Source organism: Narcine bancroftii, chromosome 3 (genome assembly GCF_036971445.1).
Source record: "Narcine bancroftii isolate sNarBan1 chromosome 3, sNarBan1.hap1, whole genome shotgun sequence".
NCBI lineage: Eukaryota > Metazoa > Chordata > Chondrichthyes > Torpediniformes > Narcinidae > Narcine > Narcine bancroftii.
The window spans coordinates 141,426,602-141,443,753 of NC_091471.1; the positions used below are offsets into that span (position 1 = coordinate 141,426,602).

General features: G+C 41.0%; 1 protein-coding gene across 4 annotated transcripts in view; it reads right to left on the reverse strand.

The window, feature by feature from the left end:
* Window positions 1-17,152, reverse strand: part of gab1 (GRB2-associated binding protein 1) — a 262,884-nt gene that overhangs the window by 89,440 nt on the left and 156,292 nt on the right. For all 4 annotated transcript variants that reach the window (XM_069925282.1, XM_069925280.1, XM_069925279.1 and 1 more), the window contains exon 2: window positions 2,629-2,923. In XM_069925282.1, the coding sequence (XP_069781383.1) occupies window positions 2,629-2,923 (295 nt within the window). The remainder of the gene's footprint in view (window positions 1-2,628; window positions 2,924-17,152) is intronic.

Sequence of the window (17,152 nt, forward strand, 5' to 3'; positions counted from 1 at the left end):
AGGTGAAAGACAGAAAATTACATACCACTTAGCCTGACTTCAGTGACTGGTAAGATTTCCATTATTATGGATGAGGTTTCATGGAAGATCTCGCCTTACAACTTTGTTTGAAGAAGTAACACACAAGGGAGACAAAGGAGAGTCAGTGAATTTTGTTCACTTGGATTTTCAGAAAGCCTTTGATAAGTTGCCGCTCATGGGGCTGATAAACAAGATAGGAGCCCATGGAATTACAAGATACTAGCATGGATAGTAGATTGGATGACTGGCAGCAATCTAAGAATGGGAATAAAGGGAGTCATTTAAGGTTGGCGGTTGGTGACTAGTAGTATTCAGCAGGGGTCAGTGTTGATTCCACTCTTTTTAATATCATATGTTAACGATATGGATGATAGAATTGCTGGCTTTGCGACCAAGTTTGTGGATGAAACAGAAATAGGGGAAGGGGCAGGTAGAGTTAAGCAAGGAGGGAGTCTGCAGAGTGACTTGGACAGGGTGGGAAATAGTAAACAAGTGGCAGATGAAAGTGGCTTAAGGAAGTGGTCATGCAATTTGGTAGATGGAAATAAAGACATAGACTATTTTATAAATGGGAAAATAATTAAGAAAGCAAAGGTCAAAATAGACTTGGGAGTCCCAGTGCAGTATTCCCTAAAGGTAATCTTGCAGGATGAGTCAGAAGTAAGGCAAATGCAATTTTAGCATTTATTTTAAGAACACTGTACTAGAATTCAAGAACAAGGATATAATACTAAGGCTTTATAAGGCAATGATCATGCCACATTTGGAGTATAGGAAACACATTAGGAAGAAAGGATGTGATGGCACTGGAGAAGGTTCAGAGGAGGTTCACCAGAATGATCCTGAGGACGAGAGGATTAATGCTAGAAAAGTGTTTGATGGATCTGGGCCTATATTCACTGGAATTTAAGAAGTTGGAGCTGTGGTTTGGGGGGTGGGGTCTGATTGAAACCTAGTGGATGTCGAAAGGCCTGGATAGAGTGGTCATGAAGAAGATGTTTTCAGTAGTATGCGAGTCTAGGACCAGAGGATACAACCTCAAAATAAAAGGATATATCACTTTAGAACATTGAAAAGAGAAATTTCTTAAACCAGAGGGTGGTAAATCTATGGAATTCATTGGCATAGACAGCTGTAGAGGCCAAGTCATTGGTTATATTTAAAACAGAGATTGATAAGTTCTTAAGTTTACAGGGAGAAAGCAGGAGAATGGGGTTCAAAGGACAAATAATCCAGCCATGATTTGAATGGTGAAGCAGAATCAATGAGGTGAATTGCCACTCTGTCTGAGACCAGGACCCTTCTCTGTGGATTGTCACCTTGTTGTGGTGCAGAAACTTGTGTGGTCTTGGGATCCCGGGAGCATTGCTGTCTGGAATTATGACAAAGAACCATCCAACCAAGACCCCAACGGTGGAACATGCAGATAAAGTTACTTTGAACTCAACAACTGTGAAGGAGGATGAAGGCTGCAACAAATCCACCAGCTCCAATTGTCATGGTTTTCATACCATTGGAATTGGTTGATTTGTGAAGTACCGTGTGCTTCTTGGAATGTGACATTAAGCACACGTTAAACAAATACACGCAAAGACGTTTTCGCTCTGTGTAAAGTGGAACGAAGTCCATCATCCTTGATCTCAAGAGCTAGCCACGAGATGACAGACCACACAGATGCTTCCTAGTATTTTGAGGGTAGACTTGGAAGAAGCTGCAAGATCACTAACCATAACCTTTCAATGGTCATTAGATATGGTGGTTTGTGACATTGAACTAGATTGCAACTCGTTTAAACTTAGCAATGACAAGCCAGTCAGTTTAACTTCAGCATGGGTAAAGCTTGTAGAATCATAAATCTAGGTTAGGATTAATAATTACCTCCAGCAAAATAGATGAATGAAAATGGATTTCTTTAAGATTTTTATGGTTTTTTTTTAAAAAGGGTTGATGAATGTTGGGTGAATGGACTTCCAGAAGACTTTTGATCATGTGTCGCATAACAGGCTTATCAGCAAAGTTGAAACACATGGCAAGAAAGGAATATTAATAACACTGATGGGTGGTCACAATGAATGGTTGTATTTTATTGAAGGAAACCAAGTGGTGTTGTTCCCAGGGTCACTGCTTTTATTTATTTAAATTAATAACTTTTCCTTGGAGATGCAATAGCAAGGATTCAGACTGTTCATTCTTCAATTATCACTCCCGGTAACAGTAGATCAAAAACAAATTAAATGAGTATAAAATGTTGAATTTGTTATTTTCTTATTCTCTTTATTAAAGCAATCAAATGTTGATCACATTAAAACCTCAGGAGACCTAAATATCACTGGTCCCTTTGGATAACTTACTGCACCACTAACAATGGGAACAGCGGGACTTTCATTGACCATGCATTCCAATGTGTCTACTGCTTACTTGCCAGCTTTTTATTTCTTGGTATCATGATGACTTAATTATGTCTCATCCCATTTTCTCAGATGCTGCTAAATTTATGAAAATATGGCCCTCCAGGTCATCTCTCCTTTTCATTTTTGGAGCAAATGACATACTATAAACATGCTATTAAAAATAATGATGTTGGAAACAAAAAGACAAAGCACTTACCCTCATCGGTAGGGTTGAACCCACAGATGTCACAGATGCATCGGACCCACTTATTCATGTCTTCCTCAGTGTCCGCTACCAGGTAGAACACACGGTCGATTGTTTTAATATCAAAAATGTAACTATTCTCAAGATCTTTCTTATTAAAGGAGAGCCCAGCATCCACTTGCTCACACAGATTTAAGTCAATGACACGAATTGGTTTTTTGGCGTGATCATTTTTGTAGTATTCCAAGACATCCGGATCTCCTGTCAAGCGACCACATCGAAGTACAAACCAGCGCTTCTTCCATGCCTGGAAATGAAAAGAGAAAATTTCTGTTGAGAAATCAGTGCCACTGCAATTTTCTAAAGTAGAAATATAGTGCTTTAACCAAATTCTAGAGTATTTAAACACAGAAACAAAAGTTGAGGTGGAGGCAACAGACAATTTACTTTGGTGGTTTATTTCTCCTATTTTCAAGAATAGTTACCGCCGGTTTGAAATTTTTATAGCTTCAATAAAGGTATAATTGCCAGCCCCACCTCAAATGTAGGCCCTTGGGGAAATAATGTTTTTACTTGGGATACACATTTGTTCCAATTATACTCAGCAGCACAAGGACAGCTTCTTTCCTTCTGCCATCAGATTTCTGAATGAACAATGAACCACAGACCCCACTTTGTCATTTTTCCTTTTCCTGCACTATTTTAGTTATTTGAAATGCAGTTTTTAAAGAAATGTTTACACTATGATGCCTGCTGCTGCAAAAATGACGAATTTTGTGACAAGTTCATGACAATAAATTCCGGTTCTGATTCTCAAAAGCATTCAGCTGCTGTTTCATTCATTTTTCCTTAAACACACAATTGAGGGTCCGACTGAAAGAATAAGTCTTATAGCACAAGTACAAATACCAAAGAAGATTCTGCCAGAAGACCCCTTGGTTGATAATCTGGAGTAGATACCAGAGTCAATGTTCCTTTTCTTCATCAAGGTCACTAACAAGGTTCCAACACCATACTGCACCCCCCCCCCCCCCAACCCCACCTTGTATTTGAGACAAGATGGTACAAAAAAAATCAAAGTTGTATTTAATTAACACCACAAATTTAGGGACACCCAACACATTGATTTTTATTATACAAATAAAAAAGGCAGCAATGCTGTTTTCCAAAGCTGTGGGGCTCATTTGTGCACATCAAAGTCCAAACATAATGAGAGGTTTCGATGGATGAGGCAAAAATGTTGACTGAAACAGCAAGCAGACACCACCACCCCAACCCTGAATAAAGCCATAGGTTCTTCCACATCCATCGAGAAGTGGTACCCTGGCCTTCGGTTGAATGTTTCATTTAATTGACACAAAATCTCAAAGCATAGGACTTCCTTGGAATCAGACACAAAAAAAGTGACAGCTAAAATTATGAATTCACTGCATAGAGGATCTGTAATCTAACATATTTTTAACTAATGAAAAGAACCTTCCCTGACCTATATTGTCCTGCAGCACACCACTGAGGTGAATGCTTCATTTTGATTAAGGACATGATTGGAAATGTGACATTTAAAAGATTGCATTCCTGAAAATAAATTTATAAGTAACAATATACTCTATTGTACTCCGACCTTGGGATCTGTTGTTTGATGAGCCACAACAAACTGTTACAACATCAACAAGCTGTAAAGTTACTTATTAAGCAGAACGCACACAAAACACCAAGTTCTAAATGCCTTCTTTTGTATAACATGGAAGAGGCCCTTTTGCTTAACTTGTCCTTACTGCCCAAGAAAGTATCCTGGGCTGGTCTCATTTGTCTACCTTTGGTTTTATCCTGCTCCTGCTAAGCCCTTCCTATCCCTCGGTTCAAGTGCCTTTTTGAATGTTGTGATTGTACCCACTAACTTCTATTGTTCCCTCTAAGAGAAAAATTTGCCCCTCAGATCCCTATAAAATTTCACCCCTCTCACTTTAAACATATATGCCTTCTACATTTAGAATCTTCTGCCTTGGGAAAAAGGACTGAAAGCATTCTCTTTGGCCATGTCACTCATGATTTTATAAACCTCTAAGCCTTCGAGTTTACGGTCATCCATCAGCCTCGGAATTATGCAGAATAAAGGAGTCAAACACAAAAGTCTGAAGACACTGTGGTTGTCGTAAAAACACAGAAATGCTGGCTGAACTCAGCAGGTCTCGCAGTGTCCAGAGGAGGTAAAGATATATTAACCAGCATTTTGGGCCTGAGCCCTTCCTCAAGGTATGAGTAAAAAGCAGACAGACACATACATTAAGAGGCTGGGAAATAGGGAAGACTGTAAGGGGGAGGAGTACAGACCAACAGACAAATGATGTAAATTAGATATTATAAGAGGACAGGAGAGAGGAAACGTGAGAATTGATTGGGGGAGTGGAGACAGAGAAAAAAGAGGGAGGAGGGAGAAAGAAAGAGAGCTGGAGGAAAGGAGACACAGGGAAAGATACGGGGCAGGGGTGTTAATAGAAATCAGAGGTCAATGTTAATGCCATCTGGTTGGAGGGAGTCCAGAGCAAATACGAGGTGTTGTTCCTTCAATTTGTGGATGATCTCAGACTGGCACCACATGGACAGATATGTCGGTATGGGAATGGGGGCTCAACCTCAGTTCTGTCCACCATAATAGCGTGAATCACCCAGTGGCCAGAGTAGGTATATGACATCATATACAACCCTGAGATTTTTTTTACCTGTGGGCCAGACAGAATTTTTACTTATCAGTAACTGTAAACTCCACTCAAGAAGATATATATACAAGAGAAAGAAATATAAACAAACCGACTGTGCAAATACAGAGAAAAAAATTCAGTCAGAAATATTGTGCAAAGTAAGAGTCCTTAAATGAATCTCTGATTGAGTCTGTTGTTTAGGAGTCTGATGGCTGAGGGTAGCAATTGATCCTGAACATGGTGGTTGGAGTCCTGTGGCACCTATACCTTTTTCCTTATGGCAGCAGTGAGAACAGAATATGACCTGAGTGGTGTGGATCCATGATGCTGTTCTCCGATGGCAACAATCCATGTAGACTTTCTCAATGGTGCGCTAAGTTTTGCCAGGGATGTGTCCTCTAGCTTCTGTGGGGTTTTCCACTCAGAGGTATTGGTGCGTCCCTACCAGGCTGTGATGCAGCCGGTCAGCACACTTTCCACTGAACATCTCTACAGTAGATCTCCGATTATCTGAAATTGTCGGGACTGGGTCTATTTTGGATAAACGATATTTTCGGATATCTAGTCATTTTTTTAAAAAACAGCCCAGTATCAACAGCAAATCACTTTTAACAGTGTTTAAACAACAGCAAACAAGCATGAAATAATGTTTAATTCTCATCAAAAAACAACCTGAACAAAATAAGATGAATCCAAAACCAAAAACTCAAAATTCGACTCAGAGGTTTTTCCCAAAATTTTTTCAACCTGTGGTGTCAGTTTGGCTCTGAAAAAATTTTGGATAACTGACGATTTTGGATTGCTTTAGATATCCTCATTTATCCAAAATATTTCAGAGGTGAAATGACATCATTTTGGCTTCAAAATTTTTTCAGATAAATGAGGATTTCTGATTTTTCTGAAATCATCAATTATCTGAAAAATTTTTTCAGAGCTGAACAGATCCAAAAAATTTTGGATAACAGGATTTTGGATAATTGGAGTTTGCCAATGTATCCAAGGTACCAAGCGTCTGCGAACTGAGGAAGAAGAGGTGCTGACGTGCTTTCATTGCAATGACATTAGTATGTTGAATCTAAGAAAGATCCTCCCTGATAGTTAATCCAATGAATTTAAATTTGCTCACCCACTCCATCTCTGATTCCCCAATAATCACTGGATTATACACCTCCGGTTGTTCTGATGTGGCTTTCCCACATTTAGGGATTGTGTGACAGTTTGGATGCAGTAACATTGAAAACTGTAACCTTGAATAAGCAAAGCTGTACAAGTCAGCAGAGCACAAATTTAATAGGTTTAGTTACCAGGGGTCAAGTCTATTGTAAATTCAAGACACTGGTCTATTCAGTATTAACAACTCTTGTTTCTACTCGGTATGCTTCTCCACACGAAAGGTCCACCATAATTAAAGCACAGTGATTAATGATTACCAGTGCATATGGAAAGGCAAAAGCAAATACATATACTCATAACTGTTAGACATTCAAAGAACAGCACAAGACAGTACAAACTACGAGTAGGTTGAAAGAAAAACCATGAGGATATCAAAATGAACAAAAAAAATCGTCAATTCTGTTAAGATGTTAAGTACAAGACTGTCAAGAGCAAATTTGCTAACATGGATATTGCAATATTGTAAATAAAAAGATATGCTGAATGATTACTTTGAGCCAGTATTTACATTGGAAAAAGAGGTAGCCCCAGAATTCCCCAGGGATTTTAATACTAGATCGTAGATAAGTGATAATGAACAAAATAACCACAATGAATAAAATAAATATACAAATGAATGACAAATTCCTGGAACCAGATTGTCCCATTTCAGGAATTTAACAGAAATGAGCATGAATATTCTTTTAATGCAGGAACCATTGAAGAAGATGAGAAAACTACTGACTGTTATTTAATTCAAGTGATGAGGTTTATTTTCAGACATACAGCATGGTAACAGGCCCTTCTGGCATGAACCCATCCTGCCCAATTACACCCAATTAACCTACAACCCCCTTACATTTTGAAGTGTGGGAGGAAAGAGGAACATCTGGAAGAAACCTACGCAAACCCTTTACAGACAGCACTGGATTCGAACCCCAGTTGCTGGTGCTGTGCACGGTGCTAAGCGCTGCCAATGGAATTGCAAGCTATGAATCAGGTACCCTAATGTATGTTGTCAGGAAATTATTACTCTGCAATGAAAGTTTGATTCATTGGATGTTTTAGTTGATCAGAGGAAACCAAAGTGGATTTGTAAGGGATAGATAATTTGCTGGGTGAGGATGACAGCTTGTGTATGGTCTTCTGGAAGGCATTTGATAATTTGACTGCTGGTTAAAGTTGAAGCTTCTAAAGTTGAAGGTAAATTATTCCTCAATCATGAGCTTAGCGAAGCTGCAAGAGACAAAGAGGAGGTTAATCAAAGTTTGAATTATTTTAATTCCATAGAGGCCCAAAAATGCCTAATGTGCAACAATAGAGTCGGTGCACTGAATGGTCTCTTTGGCTTGGCTTCGCGGACGAAGATTTATGGAGGGGGTAAAAGTTCACGTCAGCTGCAGGCTCGTTTGTGGCTGACAAGTCTGATGCGGGACAGGCAGACACGGTTGCAGCGGCTGGAGGGGAAAATTGGTTGGTTGGGGTTGGGTGTTGGGTTTTTCCTCCTTTGCCTTTTGTCAGTGAGGTGGGCTCTGCGGTCTTCTTCAAAGGAGGTTGCTGCCCGCCAAACTGTGAGGCGCCAAGATGCACGGTTTGAGGCGATATCAGCCCACTGGCGGTGGTCAATGTGGCAGGCACCAAGAGATTTCTTTAGGCAGTCCTTGTACCTTTTCTTTGGTGCACCTCTGTCACGGTGGCCAGTGGAGAGCTCGCCATATAACACGATCTTGGGAAGGCGATGGTCCTCCATTCTGGAGACGTGACCCATACTGAACGACTAAATACATTACAAAAGTTTATGGCAGAGTTTGTTCAAAGGTTGAAATAGACTTGTTTTTATGTTATCTGATATTACTTTCACCATGTGTTTAGCCAGATGCACTAATTTTAGTGGAAGCTGACATGAATGCACTTAAAAGATTGCAGATACAAGGATTCAAGTGCGCACATTTTAATGTCTATAATCAATCAGCAACTAAGGGAAGCATTTAACAATCAAAAATGATTCATTGCTTTTGTTTTATTATTTTATCATCAATACACAAAGTTGGGCAGTGCAATTCTATTACAGTGCCAGCGACCCAAGTTTGAATCCGCTGCTGTAAGGTGTTTGTATGATTCCCCCAGTGATCGCATGTGTTTCATCTGGGTTCTCAGGTTTCCTCCCAAGCTTTTTTTATTAACTCAGAAATAAAATTAACCACATGGAGTCTCAATCAGTCACCATGTACAAAGCTGTCAAAGTAGTGATGAATCCTGATGGAAAACAAAAAAATCATCACATCTTACATTATATGAAAAAACTTGTTGGGTAAGGTTCTAATTTTGATTTCAGTATTGTTTTAATCATGTTTGTAATAATGACCCACAAAGAATTAAAAATAAACCAGATTCCCACCTTATTCAAGAACTCATCCTCAGACTTAAATGAATATGCATCGAGTCACCAACTTCAAGACCTGTGTGGACAGGTGTGTGTCCATGCACATAGACCGGGTGTTCCCCAACCAGAAGCCTTGGATAAATCAGAAGATTCACAACCTGCTGGGGATCCAGATCTCTACAAGAAGACAAGGTATGACCTGTGGGAGTCTATCTCTGAAACAAAGTGGCAATTCTGGAGGAAGCTAGAGACAGATACACACTAGCTATAGCAGGGAGTGCAGGCCATTACGGCCTACCAAGTGAGAGCAAACACATAGATGTCTGTGATGCTTCATTACCCGATTAGCTGAACACCTTCTAAGGATGCTCTGAGAAGCGGAACCCAACAGTGCATTTGAGAGTCCCTACTAAGACTGAGGACCTGATGGTGGGTCTCTGAGTTTGACATCAGAACATTATTCAAGAGAGTGAACCCTTGCAAGGCATCAGGCCCTGACAGCGTACCTGGCAGGGTACTGAAAATCTGCGCCAAACAACTGGCTGGACTGTACATCGACATTTTCAAAAGTCATTGCTGTAGTCAGAGGTTTTCACCTCCTTCAAAAGGGCATCAATCATCCTGGTACCCAAGAAGAGTAGAGTGAGCTGCCATAACAACTATCGCCCAATAGCACTAACTTCTAACGTGATGAAATGCTTTGAGAGGTTGGTCATGGCCAGAATTAACATGTACCTATGCGAAGAACTAGACCCACTGCAATTTGGTTATTACCACAATCGCTCCACAGCACTCACAATATTGCTGGCTCTCCACTCAGTTCTGGATCACCTCAAAAACAGCAACAATCTCAACAACTCCCATTCGCTCACAGCCCACCACCCTAAACACCCCCAGCCCCCAACAGTGAAGCCCAAGAGGGGGGCAGGTCCTGGCACGTCCTTCTGGTAATTTCCTGACACACACCTCCCGCTGCCCCAGTCAAAAAATTAAAAAAACCCAAAAAAACAGCAACTCATACATACGGCTGCTCTCATCGACTGCAGCTCAGCCTTCAACACCATTATTCCCTCAGGGCTGGTCAACAAGCTCCAAATCCTGGGCCTCTGCACCCCACTCTGCAAGTCTATCCTTGACTTCCTCATTGGAAGACCACAGTCAGTACAGATTAGAAACAATGTCTTCTCCTCACTGACTATCAATTCAGATGCACTTCAAAAATGAGTGCTTAGCCCACTTCTCCACTCACTGTACACCCATGACTGTGTGGCTAGGCACAATTGCAATGTTATCTACAAATCTGCCGATGACACCGTAGTTGACGGCAATGAGGATGTGTACAGGAGGGAGATAAATCAGCTCGTTGAGTGATGTCACATCAACAACCTTGCACTCAATGTTAGCAAGGAGATGATTATGGACTTCAGGCAGAAGTCAGGAGAACACAGACCAGTCCTCATCGAGGGCTCAGTAGTGGAGAGGGTCAAGAACTTCAAATTCCTGAGTATCAACATAGATCTGTCCTGGAGCCTCCACATTGATGCAATCACGAAGAAGGCTTGCCAGCGGCAATATTTTGTGAGGTGTTTAAGCAGATTCAGTATGTCACTGAGACTCTCGAAAACGTCTACAGGAATACCGTGGAGAGCATTCTGGCTGGTTGCATCACTGTCTAATACAAATGTGCCAATGGTCAGGACAAGAAAAAACTCCAGAGGGACGTTAACTCGGAATGCCACATAATGGGCACCAGACCACTCCATCGAGGATATCTACAAGAGGTGGTGTCTTAAGAAAGCAGCCTCTATCCTCAGGGACACCTACCACCTAGGCCATGCCTTCTTCATTCTGCTATGCTATCATCGGGGGAAAAGTTACAGGAGCCTTAAGACAATCACTCAGCGGCACATGGGCAACTTCCTCCCCGCTGCCATCCGATTCCTGAATGATCAATTAATCAAAGACACTGCCTTGCTTTGAATTTTTGAGCACTTTTTTTTATTTATTGTTGTAAGGTAGTTTATATGAATATTTGCACTGTTGACGCTGCCAGCAAACAACACATTTTGTGACTTGTTCATTACAAATTTTGCTTCTGATTGCTCAATCTAAACCCTCACTCAGCAGATACAGACTAAACTGTGGTAGATTTGGCAATCAGTTTTCACATGTAATGTTTATATATTCATACACAGAATGGTAATCCAACTGTCATTTTCTATGAATTTATATCCCAAGCACCTACATTTGATAGAAAATCACTGGCAATAGGAGGAGTAAACTTAGTTGTTTCATTGCAAAATTAAACAAATGCTCCAAGTGAATATGGATTTGAGCAATCATTCTTTATGGAATCCGAGTCAATATTTACAGCCAACTATAAATCAGCTGACTAAGGGAGAAGTGGAGGAAAAGGAATTTACTTGACTGATTGGTTTTCTGTATGCCCGGACATGAAAGTGCAATCTCTGCATTTTTACATCTGCACACATGTACTGATACACTACTCGTGTACTTCATTGTATTGGAGGAGCTGCCAGTATTAGTTTCATTCTCTCCATTGTAATCAGTCATCCATATGCATGGACTCGACAGGCATTTGCAAGCATGCACACCTGCGGAACTAGCCAATCATTCCCACAAAGTTCAAAATTGGATTTTTAAAGTTGTGAGAGAATAAAGTGAAAGGTACAAAGCAGTCAGGGGCTGCAACTGGATACACTTACTCTTATTGGCCCTGAAGGATAACACCAAATTAAATCTCAAATCACCATTTTGACCAACTTCGAACACTCAACCCTGTAAAGTGTACACCGTACATTGCTTAAGTTTAGGTTCAAGATTCCATTCCAATAGATTCAATAATAGAGCACAACACACAGGGTTGATGCACAACCCTCAGTATTCAATATACTGAATGCTTCCTTGTTTGAAGCTGTCAGCTTGTGAAGTTTACAAAGGGGTGAATGATGACACAGAACCAGTGTCAATGCCATCCTGGCAGCTACTCCAATGCCAACACCCTTTGCAGGAAGTGTATCCAGTTGCAGCCCCTGACAGACTGCACAGCATCATCGGAGCTTCTGCATGGAGTCACTCTGAAGATTTTGTGGTGCTGGGAATGTTATGAATAGCAACGTTTAGTGGTTTTTTTTCACACCACAATTAAAGGGCTAGATGAAAGATAAGGAATGGGTGACCAACAGGCAGAATGGCAGCAGGAAGTTAGTGCCTTGTGGTCTTCTCTCCACAAACCAGATGTACCAGTGTGAGTTTTGTTGTGGGAGGTGGCTCATTACAGGAAAGCAGCAGAGGCCAAGTTTACAGCACCACAGGCCATTCTGTTCATTTGTAGATGGGAAAGAGTGGCAGAGACATAATGGTATTGGATTCCATGTGGGGAATGGATATGTTCTTCTGCAGCCATAAATAAGACAACCATATGGTCTGTTGTCACCTAGATGATAGGGTCAAGGATGTCTCAGAGTGGCTGAAAGTCATTCTGAAAGGTGAGGGTGAATAGACAGTTGTGGTGCATGTAGGTACCAACAATATTGATTAAAAAACAGGATAAAGGTCCCACAAGCCAAATTTAAGGAGTTAAAAGATAAATTGAAAGGATCTCAAAGACAGTCATCTCAGAATTGCTACCAGTGCCACATACTGATTATAGTAGAAATAGCAGGATAGTTAGAATGTGACATGAGCAGAGCTGCAAAAGTGAGGGATTCACATTCCTGGATCACTGGAACTGGTTCATGGGAAGGTGAGACAAGTATCAACTGGACCATCTACACGTGGCCAGAACCAGAATCAATGCCCTAAGGGAAGAGGTTTACTCCTGTAGTTGGAGAGGGTTTAAACTAATATTTGTTAGGGGAATGGGAATCCTTGCAAAATGATAGAGAGAAGCAATCTGGAGACTGAAGAAAACGTTAGCACAGAGAAAGGTGAAGTAGAGGACAGAAAAATCAAATGCGAAGGACAAAAAGACTACTAGATTCTGGAAGGGCAATGAGTGAAATGGCACTTTATCTGAATGCCCATAGTATTCAAAATAAGATCAATGGCTCAAGTCAGTACAGAGGTATGATTTAATATTAATTATTGAAACATGGTTGAAGAGTAAAGATGATTGGAAATTAAATATCCAGGAACAGCAAGTAATTTGGAAGGATAGGGAGGAATGACAGGGAGGTGGGACAACACTCATAATTAAGGATGAGATCAGGGCGATAATAAGAAACGATAATAGATTCTATGGAGTAGAATATTGAATCGATCTTATAGAGATTAGGAACATGAACTGGGATTTAAAAAATATCACTGGAGGGACTATCCATTGCCCATGAAACAACATATAAACCAAGAAATATCTGATGTATGCAAGAATGGAATAGCAGTTCACACGAGGGATTTTAACTTGGTTCACTGAATGGACAAATCAAGTACGTCAAGGAATTTTGAGAAGTTCATAGAATGCATCCGTTGTAATTTTCTTGAACAGTATGTTATGAAACCAACAAGGGAACATGATATGGTCCTGTGTAAAATGAATCTAGATTTCAGATTTATTGTCAGAGTACATATATGACATCACATACAACCTTGAGAATCTTTTTTTCCTGCGGGCGAAGCAGAATTACCACTTATTGGCAGTGCAAAAATTCAACATACACAGGTAAACAAATAAAAGAAATGTAAAAAAACTGACTGTGCAATACAGAGAGAGGGAAATAAAATCAATGAAGTGTTAGAGTCTTTAAATAAGACCCTGATTGAGTTTGTTGTTGAAGAGTCATGTAATAGTACACAACATGTCTTCTTCTTTGGCTTGGCTTCGCGGACGAAGATTTATGGAGGGGGTAAAAAGTCCACGTCAGCTGCAGGCTCGTTTGTGGCTGACAAGTCCGATGCGGGACAGGCAGACACGATTGCAGCGGTTGCAGGGGAAAATTGGTGGGTTGGGGTTGGGTGTTGGGTTTTTCCTCCTTTGCCTTTTGTCAGTGAGGTAGGCTCTGCGGTCTTCTTCAAAGGAGGTTGCTGCCCGCCAAACTGTGAGGCGCCAAGATGCACGGTTTGAGGCGATATCAGCCCACTGGCGGTGGTCAATGTGGCAGGCACCAAGAGATTTCTTTAGGCAGTCCTTGTACCTTTTCTTTGGTGCACCTCTGTCACGGTGGCCAGTGGAGAGCTCGCCATATAACACGATCTTGGGAAGGCGATGGTCCTCCATTCTGGAGACGTGACCCATCCAGCGCAGCTGGATCTTCAGCAGCGTGGACTCGATGCTGTCGACCTCTGCCATCTCGAGTACTTCGACGTTAGGGATGTAAGCGCTCCAATGGATGTTGAGGATGGAGCGGAGACAACGCTGGTGGAAGCGTTCTAGGAGCCGTAGGTGGTGCCGGTAGAGGACCCATGATTCGGAGCCGAACAGGAGTGTGGGTATGACAACGGCTCTGTATACGCTTATCTTTGTGAGGTTTTTCAGTTGGTTGTTTTTCCAGACTCTTTTGTGTAGTCTTCCAAAGGCGCTATTTGCCTTGGCGAGTCTGTTGTCTATCTCATTGTCGATCCTTGCATCTGATGAAATGGTGCAGCCGAGATAGGTAAACTGGTTGACCGTTTTGAGTTTTGTGTGCCCGATGGAGATGTGGGGGGGCTGGTAATCATGGTGGGGAGCTGGCTGATGGAGGACCTCAGTTTTCTTCAGGCTGACTTCCAGGCCAAACATTTTGGCAGTTTCCGCAAAGCAGGACGTCAAGCGCTGAAGAGCTGGCTCTGAATGGGCAACTAAAGCGGCATCGTCTGCAAAGAGTAGTTCATGGACAAGTTTCTCTTGTGTCTTGGTGTGAGCTTGCAGGCGCCTCAGATTGAAGAGACTGCCATCCGTGCGGTACCGGATGTAAACAGCGTCTTCATTGTTGGGGTCTTTCATGGCTTGGTTCAGCATCATGCTGAAGAAGATTGAAAAGAGGGTTGGTGCCAGAACACAGCCTTGCTTCACGCCATTGTTAATGGAGAAGGGTTCAGAGAGCTCATTGCTGTATCTGACCCGACCTTGTTGGTTTTCGTGCAGTTGGATAATCATGTTGAGGAACTTTGGGGGACATCCGATGCGCTCTAGTATTTGCCAAAGCCCTTTCCTGCTCACGGTGTCGAAGGCTTTGGTGAGGTCAACAAAGGTGATGTAGAGTCCTTTGTTTTGTTCTCTGCATTTTTCTTGGAGCTGTCTGAGGGCAAAGACCATGTCAGTAGTTCCTCTGTTTGCGCGAAAGCCGCACTGTGATTCTGGGAGAATATTCTCGGCGACACTAGGTATTATTCTAATGAAGTAGATTATAACTAAATGCAGCAAACCCTAGTAGACAATAAAGGTGGTGAGAAACATTGGTAACAAACACATCCAAGGCAATGATGATATCTAACAAGAGAAATTCCAGCTATTACCTTCTGACCTTCAATGCTTTACCATCACTGAATCCCGCATCAATATTCTAGGGATTATCACTGACCAGAAAGTGTATTGGAAAAGCCACAAGAGCAGGTCAGAGGCTACAAATCCAGCAGTGAGTACCTTGCCTTCTTACTTACCAAAGCCCATCTACCATCAAAATGGTTCAAGGCAGGAGTGTGATGGAATACTTTCCACTTGCCTGGATGAGAGCAGTGTTAAGAACTTTCACTCAATGCAGAACATAGCAGACTATTTGATAAGAACTTCATCCACACCACCCACTCACTCTCCAATGTACAGTAGCAGAAGTACTCTCTATGGCTCTTAAACAAACCGCGACCTCCATTATCTGGAGAGGCAACGGTGGTTAAAGCATGGGAACGCCACCATCTGGAAGTTGTCCTCCAAGCTAAACACCACCTTAACTTGGAAATATGTCACTGTTTCTTCACAATCTTGGAACTCCATCCTTGTCAAGGACTACAGCAGTTCAAGATGGCAACTCACCATCATCGTTCCAAGGGGACTGAAATGCTGACTCAGCCTGTGTTTCCCACATCCCATGAACAAATAAATAAATAACATTTCGGCACAGCTATTTTTTTTATTTAGTAAAACAATATTACTTGCTTCTTGCTACAATGCTAGGGCAACTTTATGCTTACCATAATCATGGCTTCTTTTTCCATAAAATATTGGTGATATCAGTATGCTGTTTAAAGTCAATGGGTTCACAAATTATTTTGGTAGAAAACACACGTGCACACACACAATTTTAGATTACATTCCTAATGAAGGTGACAAGTTTATGAATTTACTTGTCACCATGGATTCCTAATTGGTTACAGAAGCCAACATATTGATAGATACTCAGCAATACCCATTTGAATTTTATAGCATCTTATACAGAACTTTTTTTTAAACTACAGCAGGTCTTGAATGCAAGAATAAACAGTGCACACATGGCACATAGTGTACAATGAATAGTCATCCAAAGGGAAGCAGCTGCATTATTCCTGGGGGGGGAACTGAAGGTAAAATGATCAGTAAACAGGAATTGCTTCTTTTGCCTTCCTTGCATGGCAGTTCCATAATCTAACTTAAGTCTGCTATCCCGTCCACGCCTGTAATTACAAAATGACCACTCCACACTTCTTCCTGCTGGGCAAACAACTACAGCAGGATAATGTGCATTTTTTTTTTAAACCACAACTCTTTTCACAGGAAGTTCTACATGCTGCAAAAACATCCCTACACCATATATTCCCTCAACGCGTACAATTATTGTCCATTGTGCCTTCAGCATTTTAAATATGCTTGTTATACTGCATTGAAGAAAAATTTTATAAGAAAATAAAAAACATTTTCTAAGAGTGTAAGTGAATGTCAAAAACTATATCTTAAATGGGTTATATGTACTTCATTCTGCAAATGAAATGTTAAACTGTTCAGCTTGCCTAAAAAGGCTCCAAATATGATGTTTTCAAAATATTCTTGTACTACGTACAAAACACCACTCCAAGTAGTTCAAATCACATTTTATTCCAAGGTTTTAACTCTTATTGTACAGATCAGAAAACTACCGTTCAATTTCTGTGGGACCATTGTCAGCAATTTCAAAGTAAATATGTGCAAGTGTAAATAACATGTAAATATAGATGAGCAGAATTGTGATTCTTAACAATGCCAATCAAATAATGTGTTCAGAATGCATCAAATTTATCCCAACTGTCATGTATTTGAAAGAATAATTAAATTACACAGAAACCCAAATAAAATTATGTAGATACCAGTTGCTGATGCTCATTTGCTTCAATGAAATGGGATTCACTGGTAGTGTGT